General features: G+C 40.5%; 1 protein-coding gene across 1 annotated transcript; it reads right to left on the bottom strand.

Annotated features, from left to right (window-relative positions):
- Positions 1-268: 268 nt before the first annotated feature.
- Positions 269-15,955, bottom strand: LOC308137283 (occludin; the record flags this gene model as incomplete). The annotated part of the gene is made up of 8 exons (XM_080505901.1): positions 269-1,697; positions 1,909-1,950; positions 2,467-2,638; positions 3,205-3,423; positions 5,164-5,327; positions 9,324-9,491; positions 14,377-14,568; positions 15,380-15,955. The coding sequence occupies 8 exons, from the start codon at positions 15,953-15,955 to the stop codon at positions 1,599-1,601; spliced, it is 1,632 nt and encodes a 543-aa protein (XP_080362027.1). The 3' UTR covers positions 269-1,598.
- Between the last annotated feature and the right edge of the window lie 4,644 nt (positions 15,956-20,599).

Genomic DNA, 20,599 nt, shown 5'->3' with positions numbered 1-20,599 from the left:
TGTGTGAATTGAGTATGAGTGAAAACTGTGATCGACATTTCTCCAACATGGAGGACACAGGCTAAACAGTAGGGATAAGACAGTGCTGCAAAGTGTTTTCAGAGTTGTACCGATAGAGGGCAGTGGCGGCCCACAATGGACTCCCCCTGTGAAGGCGAAAGTCCTCTTGCTCCCCCTGCTGGAGGAGCAAAGAGGCGCCACCTCCAAACCAGCAGGCAACAAGTTACTTGGTAGCATTTTTTTTTTTTTTTACAGAATTAGGCAGTTTTATTGTTCACTAAATTCAATACTTCTTAGACAACATAATTTATGGAAGCATTCAGTTACAAAAATTGTAAAATAAGCATCAATGAATATGAATTCTCACAAAATGAATGGCTCACAACTGGGTTGTAAAACGACCACAATGTTCTTCATAAAAATACAATACACCAACAATCAAAATGTTGTCTTAACACCTTCAAAATGTAAAGTGGATCATTACTCTTTTTACATGAACTGATTAATACCATTTATCACAATTTAAAAAAAAAAAATGGAAAAATAGCTTAACAGAGAGACAGGAATGCCTTATAGTTTGTTGAGGAGTGTGTTGATAAAAAAAACAAACAAACAAAAAAAAAACCAACTATATTGGCTAAATCTACTAACATACCCCCAAGCATATTTTGAATGACCAATGATTAAAACAAAACAAACAAGTTATTTATTGTCTTTGATGAGTACAATCGCTAAATAATCTAATGAACCGCTACATCTAGGTAAACTTTACTTTTGTTCTTGGTATGCAGTACAAACAGTGTCCATCATAAATATGTACAAAACCATAACGCTGCACATTTCATTGGCTAGTGTATCTGCTTTTGGTCTCATTGCATTTGTACCAAATCATAATAAAACTCTTCACGAAGATACTGAGCCACGAGAATACAAAAACAAAACAAAACAAAACAAAACACATAGTCCCATTAGAACGCTGTTAACCTCACACAGAGATGTTTTTGGTGGTTATTCTGACACAGATGTGAGAAAAGCTTGAACTCAAGATCACGTTCAGACAAAGATAACACCATTCGAAGTGTCAAATAGATAGAAAATCTTTTGTCTCGACTCTCACTATGTTCTCGACACTACTGCTCCGTCTCTTATCTGGTGAGATAAAACTGAGAAAAGTTGCCAGTCTAAGGAGAAAACAATCACTGAAACTGAGCTCAGTGTTACGACGTGCGACTGAGGATCAGGTGACGTTAAAACAACCTTCCCTCAACCACACCCTCGGATCCTGGCACGCCGCTGCAAAACACAAAGCCGACGGCGGTCGGGAACATCAGTTCCCTCTGGGAGGGACTGGAAGTGAAGCTCCCGCTTTCAAGAGCTCCCAAAATCAGAGTGATTCTGTGTATCAGAAGTGGTCAGAAAAAAAACGAAACAAGTAGACATTACTATTATTAGCTTACAGTATGTTCCCTGTGTATGTGTGTGTGTGTGTATGTGTGTGTTGGGTGAGAAACTTTGGTCTCAGTGTGTCAGAGTCTTGGTAGCGTTCTGGAGTGTATCATGGCCCCCCGTGTTGTGTGTTTGCGGGCCGAGGAGGCTCTTCAGTGGTTCTTATCGTAGTCCTTCACCATGCGCTTGACGTGGAACAGTTTCTGTCTCAGCCTGCGGCAGTCCTTCTTCTTCGACTTGTAGTCTGGTGTCTACAAAAGCAGCGCGGAGAAACGTTTATTTTCATTCTGTACACCGACGAAACACATTTTACTGAAGAGGGAAATTATGAGAAACCCCAATCTAACACAGACTCTCTCATGAGGGACATGGAACACAGATGTCCTGCTTTACGAGCTCAATGATCACTGACATCACAGCCATGCGTCGTTTTAATGGTGGCCGAAGGAAGAGAAGCCTCACCTGTTTCAAATCTTTGAGCTGGTTATATTCCTCCGCCACAGCCTGAGAAAGGAAGAAATCCACATTGTGACATGCTGGAAGAACTGCACACAGAATCATTCACATTCTTTCTGTTTCACATGTTGTTCAGTGATGACCACTGTCTGAAGATGTCCTAGATAATGACCTTTTTTATCTGAGTCACTTTTCTTTGTCATTTGGAATTTCACATAGTCGAGATAAAGTGTAGATAAAGTAAGAGTAAGAGTTTTTCCTGATGCTTACGTTGTCTCCTTTTAGCAGAATGATTTTCTGAATATTAGGCTACGTAATATCAACAACATATCTTTTTTTTTAAAACTTTATAATGACCCTGTGGGTGGTAGTTATTACCTGTATTGGTAGTCTATAGTACAGATAGGAGCAGGTACGTCTCCAAACAGAGGTGGAGGAAGTAATATTCATATTGGAGTTTTTATTGCACATGCTGACATAATTGCATGGTGATCATTTGCACGTTCATAAACAGTGTGTGATGTCCTGTCTTGACCTCGTGAGGTGAGCACTGTGTTCTCAGACCTGGTATTTGACGGACGTCTCATCCAGAGTGTCCAACTGTCGGCTCAGTTTGTTCAACTGATCATTGATGTCGTCCATTTCGGCACACAGGCGCTTGTACTCCCAAAGATCCGCGTCAAACTCCCTCTTATATTCGTGGCGCTGAGCGTCTGAAGTTATCACTGGGTACACACTGGAGGACCGGAGAGACAGAGTGGAAAACAAAACAGACTTTTGTTTAATTAGAGAGACTTGAAATGACAACCTTATTCAGGCTTGTTACTGTAACACAGCGACACTTTTCAAAGGCTGGTTACAATAATGGTTTCTTTAACCCCATAATATTTCTGGGATATGAGTACATGGAACCACAACCAGAGAAGAGTACCGTCTCTACAGCGACTTCTATTTCTGTGCTATTTGTTCCAGTTTTCTCACTATTCCTGAGTAAAACTCATGTGAACCGGCATGCCTGAGAGGATTAACTACTCTCCTGGACCGAATAAACAAACGGGCCACTGGACTATTCCAAACATTAATGTTTTAGCGTGCATTACATTACTGCTCTATACTTAGAATGAAAGTATTTTCACGAGAGCTTCATTTTCTGAGCTTACAGCTATTCAAGTACCACAATTTGGGCCTGGCCTCAAGAGAGCAAACGTATTTGACTGCAATCTGCATGGTGAGTTCTTGGTTAATGACATTTCCGTCTCTAATCCAAGCCGCATGTGAGCCGGTCACAAATAGTACAGTCACCTCTCCAGCTCCTCAGTATCCAGTTCATTGCCCGTCTCTCCTCCTGTGGTGTACTCGGTCTCGTACTGCGACTCGTCCAGTTCTGGGTTACGCCGGCGTCTCTTGCCCCTGTTGGCAGAAGGTTTGCGGCGGCCGCCCATCTCTTCTGAAGGGCTGGAGCTTGTCCTTCCACCATGAGAAAAAACCTCTGATGGACGGCTGGTTGTTCTGTCTGGGTCTCTTCAGGACAGAAACAAAAAAACAACATAAGAAATATCATTGTTTTCAGCTGTTTTAAGCAACGAGGAAGAATTGGTTAGAGGTGCACAGGAACCAAGCTTTTTGGATCAACCTTTACCAAACTAACCCGTCTTAATGTGGATACATTGACAGAACATAACTGACCGGAACTATCAAATTGTCCAGAAGGAAATTACGTCAGTCCACAGACATTATAATGATTGTTTTACCTAATGACAAACAATCATACAGTTATCAGTGACTTGTCAACATTTGGGAATGTTTCCAATATTGTATTTTTTTTCTTTTTTTTTTGTACAAAGACTTGATGTTAAATCCTGCTTTGGTACTTTGTGAGTACAGGTGGTACATTGCCTGCACCATTACATTTTGGCATACTACTGTGATCCAACTGAAAACAGTGTTTAATGGACTGACCTTTTATTGAAAGCAAAGATAAACCCTGAGAGGGTTAGACACAGAATCCAGAGATTGTTACAGTGGAACAAAAACGGTGGATGACTTTCAACTAAATAAAGAAATGAATGAATTGAATTGTCAAATAAATTGAAATACAAACTCATTTGAAAGATCATTTGGGTACTGAAACCGCCATGACCTAAATAACACCAGGAATCATTGACGTGACCCAGAAATGAACTATATGGGCAATAGTGAACAATCTGAACCAGTCATGAAACGATGGTTCACACCCTTCAGTCTGGCTTTGAGCCACGCAGAGGCTCTACGTGACCAGAGGAGAGTGCAGCTATTTACAGCTGGAGAGGGAAACATGCAGGTTTGAAGGGATTTGCTCGGGAATCTAAATCAAATGGCACCAGTTCTTATAACAGGCTGGATTATGTCAACAACACAACTCATGGCAGGTCTTCAAGCTGACATTCTTTGGTTTATGAAAATGTTCAGAAACCTTGTGTTTACTTTGTGAGAGAGGAAATCATTGAAATATTCTGTACTTTGAACCAACTCCACCTCCTGGCAGTCAGATGTGACACGTGCCTGTGCCTTTAAGTAAGTGTTAAGCAAGTGTACGAGACAACATTTCTGCGTACACATTACTAATTCATGGACTCGACAAACAAAAGAAGTTCTCCAGAAATTCCTCGCTTTGATAAAAGTCAACTACGACTGTTCACAAATATCCTGTCTTTTCTCCTCCTCCTCAGAGAGTTGAATGAGAATGAGAGAGAAAGAAAACAAGGGAAAGTTAATCCAGCAAGGGCTCAAAGGTCTTACACACACACACACACGCACACACACACAGTAAACTCTCTTGGGTCGGGCAATATGTTTCCATGGGCTTTAGAGACTGTGATTATATATTTCTTGTGAGTCACATGACTTGTCGCTGATTTGTTTTGGGCTTTTCGTTGCAGTATCCAGACTCCAACGTTGAAGGTACTTTTTGAATGAGACTGAATTGTTCACAGTTGTTGCTGCTTCTCCAACCATTTGTACAAGCGAGAAATGTGTACCTTCACAAAACGCACACTAATTTAAATAAATAATACTCCTGCCACCATGAGTCAGCATGTCTCCATCTGCTCTGGCAAAAAGTGATATTTTTTACTTTGATTTATTCTACTATTTGTTCAGGAAGTCCATTTAAATGTAACATTATGAACTAAAAATTAGGAAGAAATAGAGTACAGGTACTCAACTTTACAAAAACAGATTTTTTTGAATGTAAAAAGGGGCTGAAACCAGTCGGTCACTTACTCATGGCTGTCAAAGGCCTCTTGGTGATACGAACCGCTGTCCACCTTGGCAGGGGGGTAGGAGATGACACTGTTGGCCGAGGCGTTGAGCAGACCACCTCCCTTCTCTGAAACCAGCAGGGTCGGGGCATCCTGAACGCTGCGACTTTCCTCCACATTGTTCACCTACAGCAGGCAGGAAACAACAGAAGGAAAACACTCAACAAGCACAAACAAACAAATGAAACAATTGAAATCTACACAAAAGCCAACTGCTGGTCCTCACTGTCTGTCTCGTATCGACTTCAATACACCATTATTTTAATTTTCACTTTGATTTAAACTGAACGTTTGTTTTTTTCTCAGTATCAGTTTAGCTCGGGGAAAAACTGGTTGTAACATATAATCTGAGAAATATCGAAGTTAAGCAAAGGCTCTAATAAGGGATTTCAATGGAGAATGAGAGGCATGGAAGTATGGTAATTAGTGGTTAAAAATTGAGTGAGCAGTCAACCCTGAAATTGGATGTCACAATCCAACTACTCAACGAAACGAAGCTTTTCTGTCTGGTTCAATGGTTCAAAAGGTCAAGGTAGCAAAAACAAAGACGGGAAACAGGTTAACTATGTATAAAGCACTCGTGCCAAATAAAACTAAATCTTTTAAATTGCAGTGTAACACATTTCCCTATTTACAGGATTTGACTACATCTGTCTCGATTATGAGGTCGTTGTGATTCTCTTGAGAATCAAAGTGATTAGTCATCGCATTACTATAAACATACCAAACATTGAATAATGATTCCAGCCTTGCTGCTATTGTCTGCACGAACATCTGGAACGGATCTGCTCTGTCTTCAAACAAAAGAGGTGCTCCCATATAAAAACATCATCGCTAATCTCCGTTTCCCAGTTTTCCCCATGGGGCCTGAGGGTCTGCATGTATGGATTTGTCACACTAAAGGACTTGGGATTGGTCAGTGCTTCATCCAAGGAATTTCTGAGGCCTTATAGAGGAACGCCACACAAAGCAAGGACATTAATGGACACGTCCCATTCTACGCTGCTCAAAAAAATAAAGGGAACCCCTAAACAACACGACGTAGCTCCAAGTATATCACACTGGGCTGAAATCAACCTGTCCAGTTTGGAAACAACACTAATTGTGAATGAATTTCACATCAGCCTGCAATGTGATTCTCCACTTTTATTTTGAGCGTGATTCCAAATCCAGACCTCCATGGGATAATCATTTTGATTTACATTGACCATTTCTGTGTTATTTTGTTCTCAACGCACTCTGCTATATATTGAATAAAGACTTTCAACTGCAATGTTTCATTAATTGAGATGTGTTATCTGTGTTCCCTTTATTTTTTTGAGCAGTATATTAATGCTACATGAAGCATCAGCTCCTCAGCAGACACTGGACTCTGATCAGCGGGAGAGTTTACTTCTTTACTTTAGGATTTAATGCCTTGTGGCATAGTACAATCACTGCTCTTCTCCTATAAGTCTTCACAGTGCAGGAGCACAGCCAAACATCAGCCTTACCCCAAAAAAAAACAATAATCTTGGTGGGTGGAGTGCTTGGTTGGGAAAGAGCTGCCCTACTTTGCAGCTGCAGGAGGATCCTGTTTGAAGAAAGTAGCTCATGCAAGAATCTCAACAATGCCCTCACGGTGTGCAGTACAGCAGGCAACTGGACTATGAACAGGAAGACTATGAACGCCCGACAGTCCTGAACCCAGTGAATTATAGCAGATGAAGAGAGAACCGTGGAACATTTTAAGACAGTCGGGGGCTTTTTGATTTAGATGCAGTGATACATGGAGAAGAAAGAAATGAGTACGAGCATTTGAGTACTGGCAAATAAAAGAGGGTGTGAAAATGTGAGGAACGTTTAATCTTGATAAGTGAAACATGTCACCAGTAAATGTCTGCCTGAATATCTGAGAAAACGCATTTTCCTTCAATGTGATGCCACTTGTGAAGGCAAAACCAGCAAATCGCCAGGTTTCACATTGATAATACAGTGATTGATTTATTTAATCGAAAACCAGGTAAAATTCCCAATTGAGTCTAAATCCATACAAACAACACAATTTACCAAACATATCTACAGTTTTAACAAAAAGTGCCCATTTACTAATTTTACCAACTGTATAATGAGAAGTAATAGTTCAGACACAAACTGCAGACCGTGCAAATGTGTAAAATAAAGGTACTTCAAAACAAACAGAACCTATTTTGCATGTCACAAAAATAAATTTGCAATCACAGGATTATCTGAAATGGATTATTACGAACTTTGAGATAATTCCTGAAATTAGCAAAATTAGCATTGAAAATGTTTTAAATCGCTGTTCCAAACAATATCGTCAGGCTATTTGGACATTTGTAACATGTCAGCTCTGGACGCTTTTAATGTGCTTCTATGCAGCGCCGTAGTGGTTCCAGCACGCAGACAGCGCTGCAGAAACAGGCTCTGATGACCTCATGCAGCAGACACAATGCGGCCCTCCTGGGCGAGCTGAATGAAGCCTGTGTGTGAGGTCATCAGAGTGAGCCAAGCCTCCCCGAGCTCGGCAACAGAGACGGTCCAATCACGACCCAACCACAGCTTCAGACTGTCACTGGCCTAGTGTTTAGGGGAGAACAACAAGGCCGATGACTCATTTTGTGGCTCACAAATGCAGGTAGTGCAGCAACATCACAGTCAACTTCAGGAATATGTCTTAAACTTTGAATGAATGATTGTAGGGTTGTGGGAGAAACCGTATCATCACATGGGTCCCGAAGATGTTGGAAGGGATTCTCGGCTTTGATTAGCAGGCAGCCGCATTTTCACTCTGCGCTATAACCCAGCATTTAGTAATGGTCGGCAGTGCTCTCATCAAAAATACCAAATGTCATAAAAATGGAAACATGTCTGTTCAAGATAATCGCAAAGATCAAAAATTCACCTTTGCCAGTGAAGCAGATAATTAAAAAAATATTGAATTCCTTAATGCAGAGACAATAAATAAAGGAGACCCGATGACATCAGTAACCATTATTACCTCGCTCCATTATGAAACACTGGTGCTAGTCATACAATTCACTCCGCAATAGCCTCATTTACTCTTTTCTGCATGTTGACCTCTGTGTGGATGATGCTATGGTCAGAGCCACCTCTCTCAGACACACACACACAGCACTACATAATGCAATACAACCATACGTGTGTTTACTGCCTCATTTGGTCATTAAATGACACATTTTCATTAATATTAGCTGTGGGTAAAATGTACTGATGTGTGTTTATTTGATACTGTGGTAGATAAAAAGAGAATCCACTTCACCATTCCATTGGAATGTGTGTGCTTGAATAGAAGGACGTGCCCGTATGCGGATGTTGTTTCGTTAACCAAATGTCCAGCTATCCTGTGACTATTGTTTCGATTGGAGGTTTTAAAGCTGTGACTTTACAACACTCCCGCGCATTGCTAGTCACTATGTAACAGGCGTCATTCAAAAAGGGGGCAGGTCGAGTCAATTATCAACTCGAACTAAAGGTAACGTTCTCCTGCTACCGATGTTTGAAAAAACGGCCAAGGTAGGCTCTCCAGAAACCACCTGCCTGCTCACTCTCCTTCAGGTGGTTAATGATTACTCAGAGTGAAACCAGGTCATAGACCGTGAACAAACAGCCAGTTACTGCTATCAGGGCCTGACCCTGAACAGAGTGACTCAGTCATAAGGAGCAGTGTTGCTGCAGTGTGACTGTACCCCTCATAAATATCTATGAAGAAAGCTTCTTGTGGACTTTGAACACATAAAGACGAGCAATAACAACATATAACTGAACAAGAAGAAAACAGGGTAAAACCAAATAAACGACTTCTTTCAGCGAGTTACATCATTAAAAAAGTAAAGTATGTCAGTCACTTTTGGTGCTCGAGTCCTTCGTGGCAGAAGAAAATAACAGCAGCGAAAAAAATGGCACAGTTTAATCAATTTTGTGAGTGCACATTATATTCTACCCTCATGCTGGATTTAGCGTCTGTTTGACCCTGTTCGTTTCACTGCCGGCAAAACCTCCAGGTCAGTTTGGGTCGAAACATAATTCCCCCCCTCCTTTTGAAAATCCCATGAAAAGCCAGACTTATTAAATTTGGTCAATTGTCCTTCGTTCTCTTACCCATTCTTCCACATCTCTGCCCTCCGAGGCCTTCCCACCGACGAGAGGTTGGTCCCAGTAAATGTTGGGCTTTCCGTAGCGCCAGATCTTCCCTCTTGTTCTTTGTGCAAAGAAAGCAGCAACACCAAAGGCAATGACGACCAGGAATCCACACACCATAGCAACTCCCTGAAAATAGAAAAAAAGTACATGTCCGTGACAATTTTTTTTTATATTGTTACAAAAAAAAGATCATAATAATAAATAATAACTGATAACACAAATAATCAGCAAGTAGCTGAACTGGGGTTTTTTTTCATACTGAAAGGGTTTAAATCACAACCAGTTTGTTTAGCGTCCAGTATATTTCTCTTGTTTACTCTGTTATTCGTTATCATTATTACACATGTGATATATTGTTTATTTGAGTTTATGTCGATAAGATTACTAATAAAATATTTGAAAATGTCACCACTATAAAATTGTGCAGTCTGCATTTTTCCATATACTTGTCTTCTTCTGTTGATGCAACTTGTTTTAAGCGCTACATTCTTCTTCAACCTCCTGTTTTTTTTATGTCATAAAGCGCATTGTGAGTGGAGGCGTCCCGGCGATGAAGGACAACCTGCACTTTACCTTGTTGCCTCACCAGTCTATAGCAGGGAGAATATCAGCAGGCTTTTAGCTGTAACTTTTAACAAGGTCCGTGATTCAAGCGTCCGCTGCTTATCTGGCGATATGAAGAGGAAGAGGGAGTGTAACAGAAGTGGTGGAGATCTCTCTCCATTTGTTTAACCTATGTACCTGACAGGGCAATCGTGTATCTGCGATGGTACGGGGCTATCAGCTGATAATCAGGACAAAGTGACAGCATACTGTACCGCATGTACAAATTCAACTGCATTCACTGGCAGGAAAAGATACTGCAACCCCTCGCATCAAAAGCCAACTCCTATGTTTTGCTTTTGGACTCATGAGTGATATTAAGCATATTACATGATAGATTTATTGTTAAAAAAAAAATATATATATAAATAATGAAAGTTAACCCTTGTGTGGCATTGGGGGAAAAAACGTCCACTTGGAGTAATTTTTCCTCTTAATTTGACTATAACTTTCACTGTATTGGCTCAAATGGCATGATTTTTGCTGAGGAAGCTTACTTTTACATGCAATTTAAAAATTTGATTTTAAATTTTTCCCTCGGTCAATAATGCACTGTCGGCAAAAAAACTTCCTTATGTGGCGTTGGTGGCTGTTTTCATCCACTAACTTTGACCCCTGTAAAAATATATCAGATAAATATTTCTTCAAAATTTTTTCACATAAATCTGTTAATCAACTTCAGTCCTGATCAAAACTACCAAATATTTAAAAAAATAAATAAAAATGAACCCTTTAAATGCCCATTTAGAAGATGAAGGCACTGAAATGGGAAAAAATACACACAAAATGACTCATTTTCAAAATAAAATGTGATCGGATATTGGATTCTTTTTACATGTTATTACAGTCTTGGATATATCAAAGGTTAGTAATGTAATTATCTTTGAAGCATATTTAGTTTTTGTGCAAAATCAGTTTAAAAAAAAAACTCCCTGTTGTGGCGTTGGTGGCTGTTTTCATCCACTCACTTTACAGCTGTAAAAACATATCAGATAAATATTTTTTTTCCGATTTTTTTACATAAATCTGTTAATAAACCTCAGTCCTGATACCAAAAAGTATTACTTTTTTTAAATTAACCTTTTAAATGCCAATTTAGAAGATAAAGTCACGGATATGGGAAAAATACACATGAAATTACCCATTTTCAATATAAAGTGATTGAACATAGGAAATTCTTTATTTTTTTTATCTTACATTACAAACATTATGAACTTTTGTGCAGCAGCAGGGATTCAGTCCTTCCAGCAGGACTTGCAGCATGTGATCTGGTGCACTTTGCATGTGTGCCCTCCACAACGGCTGCATGTGTCCACTTCTTTTTCACCCTTTGCACAAGATGCAGGCCCCCCTCTTCCCTCCTGACCTGCTGGTGGCTGCTGATGGCTCTGGCTCTTCTTCTGGTTCTGCTGGGGCAGCTGCAGCAACCTGCATTTCTCACCAGTGCGGCAGTAACTGCTGCTCGAGGAAGATGCTCTCTCCTCAACACTGCTGGAGACACCAGAGCGTTGCCCAGCTCTTCTAAGAAAAGCCTCCTCTTGTAGTGTTTTCCCTCATTCCACGAGGGATCCACCGCCAGGAAGATAACCAATGCAATAGGCTGAGACCTCAACTATGTTGAACAATGACGCCTGGGGCCACTGATTGGTCTTCCTTTTGACGCTGTAGGTGCCGACAAGCTAAAAAGATAATCGAAGAAGAAAACAATAAGTCCTGATTTCAAAACGGGAAATAGCTGCACATGGCATATGGAAACTTCATCAAAACTAAAAAATATATATCTTTTACAAGCACAGAAATTCAGTAGAAAGCTAACAGCAATAGGATGCATGTGGTAAATATGTATTGGCACATACCTTATCTTGATTGTCAACCCCGTCTTTGCAGCGGTTGTAGGCGACGACAATCTGGCTTCTGCTTTGAGCCCTCCGTCAGCGCTGGCTCCTGGTGTCTTGTGATCAGCAGGATGGCATTTCGGCCTTGTTTCAGAACATAGCTCACAGCTGTGGTGTTCTTGGTGAAGCCAGACACGGAGGAGAGAGCACCTCCACCTTTCACCTGCACAATGTTGGGTGGCAGCTCCGGCTTGTTCTTTCTCACAGTTCCAACCAAGGCCAATTTCCTCTTCAGGAGCTCCTGGGCAAGTGGGTAGGTGGTAAAAAAAGTCGAGGGTGGAGCAAAGTCAGCATCGGACTCTCCTGAGGTGGTGGTGTCTGAGGAGGATGACTCTTCACTCTCCATTATAAGATCCAGGGCCTCTCTTGCACTGAATTTCCTCTTCATGTTTCTCCTGCTCTTCTCACTAGCAAATGGCCAGCAGAACTTATGCACGCGCTGAAATAGACTTACCTTGTTTATGTTTATGTTTGGCCCAGGTCAACTCTGTGAAATCTGAGTGCCAAGGGACCTCTTCTCAAGATGAAAAGGCCACCTGGCCAGCACTTTGTTTTTGTTTACTCTATGTAGACTCTGTGTAGCTCCGAGAACTTGGGTGCATGTTTACATTTTTTAGCTATATCAAGGTCAGTGCACAAAGGTCTCACACACACACACACACACACACACACACACACACACACACACACACACACACACACACACACACACACACACACACACACACACACACACACACACACACACACACACACACACACAGACAATGGGTGATTTTGTGTGTATTTTTCCCATATCAGTGCCTTTATCTTCTAAATTGGTATTTAAATGGTTCATTTAAAAAAACATAATAATTTTTGGTAGTTTTGATCAGGACTGAAGTTGATTAACAGATTTATGCAAAAAAAATGGAAAAAAAATATTTATCTGATGTATTTTTACAGCTGTAAAGTGAGTGGATGAAAACAGCCACCAACGCCACATAAGGGAGTTTTTTGGAAAATCAGATTTTGCACAAAAACTAAATATGCTTTAAAGATAATTACATTACTAATCTTTGACATAGCCAAGACTGTAATAACATGTAAAAAAGATCCAATATCCGATCACATTTTATATTGAAAATGAGTCATTTTGTGTGTATCTTTTCCCATTTCAGTGCCTTCATCTTCTAAATGGGCATTTAAAGGGTTAATTTTGAATTTATTTTTTTAAATATTTGGTAGTTTTGAGCAGGACTGAAGTTGATTAACAGATTTATGCAAAAAAATGTTGAAGAAATATTTATCTGATATATTTATATAGGGGTCAAAGTTAGTGGATGAAAACAGCCACCAACGCCACATAAGGGAGTTTTTTGGAAAATCAGATTTTGCACAAAAACTAAATATGCTTTAAAGATAATTACATTACTAATCTTTGACATAGCCAAGACTGTAATAACATGTAAAAAAGATCCAATATCCGATCACATTTTATATTGAAAATGAGTCATTTTGTGTGTATTTTTTCCCATTTCAGTGCCTTCATCTTCTAAATGGGCATTTAAAGGGTTAATTTTGAATTTATTTATTTTAATATTTGGTAGTTTTGAGCAGGACTGAAGTTGATTAACAGATTTATTGAAACATTTTTTGAAGAAATATTTATCTGATATATTTATATAGGGGTCAAAGTTAGTGGATGAAAACAGCCACCAACGCCACATAAGGAAGTTTTTTTGAAAATCTGATTTTGCACAAAAACTAAATATGCTTTAAAGATAATTACATTACTAACCTTTGACATAGCCAAGACTGTAATAACATGTAAAAGAATTCCGATGTCCGATCACATTTTATATAAAAAATAGATAATAATGCGTGTATTTTTCCCATATCAGTGCCTTTCTTTTCTAAATTGGCATTTAAAGGGTTAATTTTTACTATTTTTAAAAATAAATTTGGTAGTTTTGATTAGGACTGAGGTTGATTAACAGATTTATGCAAAAAAAATTTCCAAAATTTTTTTGCCAATATATTTTTACAGCAGTCAAAGTTAGTGGCTGAAAACAGCCACCAACGCCACATAAGGGAGTTTTTTGGAAAAGCTGATGCTGCACAAAAACTAAATATGCTTCAAAGTCAGTTGCATTACTAATCTTTGACATATCCAAGACCGTGATAACATGTAATACATTTCTTGTCTCTGATCATTTATTATATTGAAAAGAGGTAATTTTGTGTTTTTCCCCTCCCAAAATCAGTGACTTCATCTTCTTACTGGGCATTTAAAGGGTTAATTTTTACTATTTAAAAAAAAAAATTGGTAGTTTTGATCAGGACTGAGGTTGATTAACAGATTTATGCAAAAAAAAATTTAAAAAAATATTCTTCTGATATAATTTTACGGCTGTCAAAGTTAGTGGCTGAAAACAGCCACTAACGCCACATAAGGAAGTTTTTTTGAACGCCACACAAGGGTTAAAAAAACCCAAAACAAAACCTGAATAAATCCAGGAAAAGTAACAAACCTCTTGCGGATCCACAAAGCAGTAGTGGTACAGATACTGATTGTACATGGGGAAGCCTCCCACTCCTCCCATCTGGGAGTAGCCGGTCTGGTACATGCTCTGGCACATCATGAGCATTGGATTATACATGATATTGGAGGAACTCTGCGCCATTGGGTTCACTCCAACAATGTATACGATGTTAATGATGCCCTGTAAGAAGCACAGTTGGTCACACTGGTGAATATACATGGAATACTTGTTCAGTATCGGGGATTACTGAAACCAAACTAATAGAACTCCTTATCAGAGTTCAATTGTGAGAAAGGCAGCATCATCAACAAGTCAGCAGTCAGCAGGAGTCTTGTGACCGAATGTTCTGAACCAAACAATATTTGGAAATATTACAAGATGAAAACTATTTAGCAAATTCTCAATGCTTCTCTCGTTTGATTTTGAAATACTTTGTTGGAACTCACCGATCAATGGTTTCTAAGAACAATATTTTTCGATATACACTGGATGTGAAAAATGTGCTGAAAAATATAATTGTGTATGAAGGGTAAAGATGAACAAAAGTATCGGAGGAGTGAATTACAAACATGATACAGCAAGGGACTCTTTGAGTACTGAACAGCCAAGAACAAATTGGATCTCAGAAATGATAGTGTGTTCACGTCTTACTTTAAAATGGCACCGCATATTATGATCTCTAACATCTGTGGTCCAACTTGCCGCAAATAATTCGGCTCGTACAACACTAACTACCAAAGTCTACAGAGAACCGTTTACAGTCATGTGAAATGCTGTTGACACTGTTGGTCTCTATCATCCTCACACTTCAAATCCCCACAAGTGTGAACTATTCATGACTCAGTAAAAAGAACACTTACATATATGCTCATGAATCTAAATTCCATCGAGATATAAATGAAGATAAAACACCTGAGCTTTTCAAGAGGATTTCTTTGATCAGTGACAGTACAAGTCTCTTATAACTATTACATTGAACGAGTGTTATTACCTGCAGTAAGGCCATGATGACGCTGCTTATGAGGATGGCCAGGAAGAACTTCCTCGTTCGAAACATGATGGCTTTCGAGAAACTTGCGATGAAGAAGGCCAGTGTTCCTACGAAGTTAATGGCCACGATGGCAATCATGGCTGTTTTGGCCGAGTAGGGAGAAATGTAGGAGCCGTAGTTTCCATAGTTTCCGTAGTTTCCATAGCCACCGTAGCTTGAGCCATAGCTGCCGCCAGCGTATCCGTTGCCGTAGCCCATACCGGTGCCAAAACCCGTCCCCATGCCATATCCATACTGCATGTCCCACATGAGCGTGGAAGCAACGCAGGCGAAAATCGCCACACACAGAACGATCACGGTGGCCATCATGGCTTTGACGATCCCCGGAGGCGACAGCCACTTGTAGAAGTGCTGGGGCTTATCCTCAATGTAGTAGGATCCCGGTGGAGGAGGGTACGCGTTGTAGTCGCTCTGGGGGCCGTGGAAGCTCCCCGGTGGACCGTAGCCATTGTTGGAGGGAGAGGTGAAAGGAGGGCTGTACACAGGTGGGCTCTCGTAATGCTGTTTGTCAAACATCGCTGAAAGATGTCCGGGGCTGAAAGCAGAAAGAAAGACTCTTAACAAGCGAGACGAGTATCTCACACAGTTAAGAAGGGCTGCGCAACTCTTCTTTTAAGTAGCACTGATATGAGTGAAGCTACAAGGACAGATATGGACGATAGGCGTGACTATCTTTGGTATTGACGTCCAGTAACTGAACAGCGTAAATGTTTTACAACTTCTCTCGGAAAGTGTTTTATGACGGCACGACTAAAGCTTGCCCGTGGAATTTACTTTTCCCCCAAGCTGAAGGGCTCCTCAGACCATCGCATTTAAATGTTTTATCTGACTTAGAGCACACCTGGCTTTTCCTACGTCAACAGAACTGACAAAGATTTCAGGAGAGACTTTGACTTTAATGTCTGTAAACTGGTTAAGTCAGACCGATTTGGAGACATCGGTACCAGGCAGAGTGGACACTGATCCACAATACCTTCCTTTTTGCCTGCTTGCTCACAGAGACTGTGGGAGTCTCTCTCTCTCTCTCTCGCTCTCTCTCTCTCTCTCTCTCTCTCGTCCTGATAAAAAATGTGTTTTCTGCTACAGATCTTACAAAGTTATGCAAGGTAACAATGTATGAGGCCCTAACAAAGCCCGTTCCTCCACCCCGAGCCCTGCAGGGAGTGGGCAGCCTACATGCTTGGCCACTTTAGAAAACACAAAGATTAGAACCTCAGCAAATCAAATATTTCATCTTCATTTCTTCTGCAAACTGTCTTTTTCATTTGACAAAAACACAATTCTGACGGCGATATCCTTGAGCACACATGGGACAATAGTATATCACGTAGTCTGAAAGAATAGAACAAACAAGTCCTTATTCTTTGTATTTAACCTTTTATTATTTATTTTTTTTAAATAACAAAAACCCTTTACAGTTCCAGAGCTCAAGGTCAAAACCTCAATTTCTTTGTGTGACTGCACTGTGGTATTAAACTGAGAAAAAACAGCATATGCAAACAGATAATAGAAGGGGGGGGGAAACTTGCTTCTGATTAATCTTTTATCCACAGACCAATAGATTAACCATTGCTTCATCTTTTAAGCAAAAATAGCAAATATGATCTTGTTGGAGCTCATCACATGTTGACTGTGAATCCCTTTCTCTGGATTGTTGAAGCTTTGCTTCTATTAGTTTTTTGGCCGGCAGGTTACCGGCTTCTGGAGATTAAAACAGTTCACTCAACTGACAAAACTAGTGAACAGTTTGTTGTTGTTTTTCTCTTTTATAAAAACACAACTCCTACATGCAGCTGTTGATTAGAGTATTAACTCTAATAAAAAATTATTACGATTCTGGCAAAAGCATTGATTTTAACCAGTAAACCACATTCAGCAGGTCTGGTTTCTTGGTGGGACTGAGTGGAAGAGAGCAGCCATTTAAAAGTGTCGACCTGGATCAGCCGACGGTCCCTGGCACTGCCCGCAGCCTCATAACTCTACTTTCTTTATGAGACTCGGCACACATAGCCGAGGAGGTCTCGCCTCGGAGCCTCCATCCCAGACACCTTCCTATAACAGCCTCCCTCATTCCTCCATATCTTTCATCCCCCTAACAATCGGCCTGTCCCCTGACTCTCTTCCCCCCCTGTCTCCCTCCCTCCATAACTTCTTGCCTTTGTTTCGGGAGCAGGAGGGGCAAAAGTCAGAGCTGCTCGTCACGGGAACAGTGTTGCCATGGAGTCCGCGTTTAAAAAAAAAGAAAGAAAGAAAAAAAAGTGAGGCACTGTCCAGGGTGGATCAAACAAGGGCCCCTCTGTGCTGCTCGTGGGCGGAATGAGGCAGAAGACAGAGGGAAGCAGGACAGGTGGACGCTGCTTTGTGCCCTATAGTGTCAGGTGTCCTTTACTGTTGATCAACAGGCTGCCTTGTCAATGACTTTAAGACAGAATCAATGCAAGGATTCAGCTTTTTTTTATCACAGTATCAGAAATATAGATGATATATTGACCCCTCAAAGCTCTTAAAATACTAAATTAAACTTTTCTTTTTCTACAGAAGGATGAAATTATTGGATATCAACTCAGAGAGAGATAGAGAAGGAACACCGGATGCCTTCAGGATGAACCATTTCTCAGAAAACGTCTAACCATGTTGTATGCTGCACTAAATACACTTTTTACACAGACGTTTGTAAGAAAACATTCTTAAAAGGTCACAAATTGCCAGAGCAGAGGCAGAAACGTGTTGTGGTTAGATGGGCATACCATAATATAAACTGAGCATTTTAAATATTTGTAGACACAATGGAGGTAAACGCCTGTCAAGTAGTCTTTTAAATAACAACAAGATTTCTTCAGTACCAAAAAAAAACATTTTGATTCAGTTAAATATTCATCCTGGGGTTGTAGAAATTGCACAGTGATAGTGTATGTGGAATTTCTGCAACCAAAATGACACCCCTAACAACCAAAACGTTTGAATACATTATAATTTACTTTTACTTGAATAATTGTGTAGCTGACGCTTGGCAGCAGTAGTATAGTAGGAATACAGCAGTAGTGGTTGTTTTGTCAAAAGTTGGCTCCCACATCTCATTTTGAAGCTGTGCAGAAAGCTCAGTGTTTGGACCACAGTCACAGGTCAGGCCAGACACCCACCAGCCGCAGCCTGAACTCCACTGCAACACAGAGACTCTATCATCTGCTGCTGATAATGGAATTCCAGTTATACAGTCACATGTCTGACATCTGTCAAAAACAATTAGCCTCTGCCCAATGTATGCTGGGACCCAGTGGTCGACTTCCCGTCCTAAAAACACCCCATCCCCTGAGCCAGGAAACCTTCAAGGAGAAAGTTCCTAATAATTTGTTTACTAATGTTTCAGCAAGGTCGATGTGAAACAATTACACCAACTCCAAAAATCTAAAGTCAACCAAGGAAGTGCTGAAGTAGGAAGTAGTAACCGGATTGATTGATTGATTGATTGATTGATTGATTGATTGATTGATTGAATAGTCAAACTGTAGTAAAAATACTAGAACAGTAGAAAACATTCTATATTAACTGGCATGTACAAACACCAGCGTAGTTTGAAAAGCCTCAAATCCCAAATTCTTTCATTCCATCTCACGACCACTTTGCACTTCTGAAAAAGATGCTTTAGTGTATTTGTGTTGCTTGTTTGTTTGCTTGTTTTACCTGGTCACATCTGAATTCCTTTAGAACCTTGTTTATCTTCATCCTTTATCTTAAAACTCTTACAGCTTGGGGAGTAAAGAAAGGCAACGAATTGAATCTTATCAAATGATAAGAAGATTGATTTTAAGATTTTTGTTGTTGGATCTGATACTTGTACTCCTAAAAATTAAAAAAAAAAAAAAAAACAGCTACAGACTTCAACTGAAGACTAACTAATAACTTTTAAAAATGTATTTTGTTTTATACCTGGATGTAATTTCATTCAGTGGTGAAATTGATATCATTGACTCACTGTATGGTAGAAAGTAAACAAGATAAGTCCAGTAAAGGTAGATTACACCGGATTCTGGACGGAATTGGTTTTAAATAGTAACTTGACATCTCGAGGTGTTGGTTAAGTAATTGCAGTGATCTACCACAGGTGTAACAAACACATGAATCCTAAATATGGACAACACAAGTATTAATAGGCTTCAATCCGCCTGACTTGTATCTCCATACATCATGTAAACAGCTTCACAGCCTCCACGAACAACGTCTAATAGCAGGTTGTGTCCAAATCTCTGCTCTCACTATTATCCTTCATTTACAACGTGTCGTTTGACCACATCCGTGCCTCGCGCCACCAGTTGTTTTGTTTTTTTAACAGGTTATAGATGGTTTGTGTGGGGAAATAATCTGAAACGTTGAAATGTGTGTGAGTGAGGAGGAGCCACCTTTACAAGTCTCTGCTGGCTCCAAACAGTCTCGAGCCTTTTCATTAAACACAAACTAAGTCTAGTTTTATTATCAGCTGCCTGGAAAGACGCTTATATTTTAAAATGATCAGCCAGGTCTTCCTCCTCACGGCTCTTACCTGCGGGTCCCTGGCGGGGGGTCACAACTTCACCGACCGTTCGTCCTGTTTCCGTTAGAAAGAAGAAGAAAAAAAAACAAATAAACAAACAAACAAAAGAACAAAACAATCCGTCCGCCAAAAAACTTTGAGTCAGTTCAAACACGAGTCTGTTTCAGTGTGGAGAGTCGCTCAGTGTGATTCTCGTCTGGAGAGTCGCTGGACGCTTCAGGTAACAGTCCTGGACGGACTCTGGACAAAACGGTCCTCGCAGCCCTGGACAAGAGCTTTGTCCCGCCTGTCCGCCGTGAGGGGGCCGCTGCTGCACCGCCGGCCGGCCGCCGCCAGAGGGCGCTCCTCCACCCCTCATAGACTACTCAGCTCACTCCTCCACCCCTCAGAGACTATGAATCTCACTCCTCCACCCCTCATAGACTCTATGAATCTCACTCCTCCACCCTTCATACAGACTCCTCAGATTTCACCACTCCACCCAAAGAGACCTCCACAGAGCTCACTTCTTTACCCTTCAGAGAGACCCTATAGAGTTCACCCCTCCACCCTTCATACAGACTCCATGAAGGCCAACCCTCCACCTTTCATAGACTGCACAGAGCTCACTCCTCCACCCCTCAAAGAGACCC

Source organism: Blennius ocellaris, assembly GCF_963422515.1.
Source record: "Blennius ocellaris genome assembly, chromosome: 12".
In the NCBI taxonomy this organism is placed as follows: domain Eukaryota; kingdom Metazoa; phylum Chordata; class Actinopteri; order Blenniiformes; family Blenniidae; genus Blennius; species Blennius ocellaris.
This window is presented reverse-complemented; position numbering and strand designations above follow the sequence as displayed.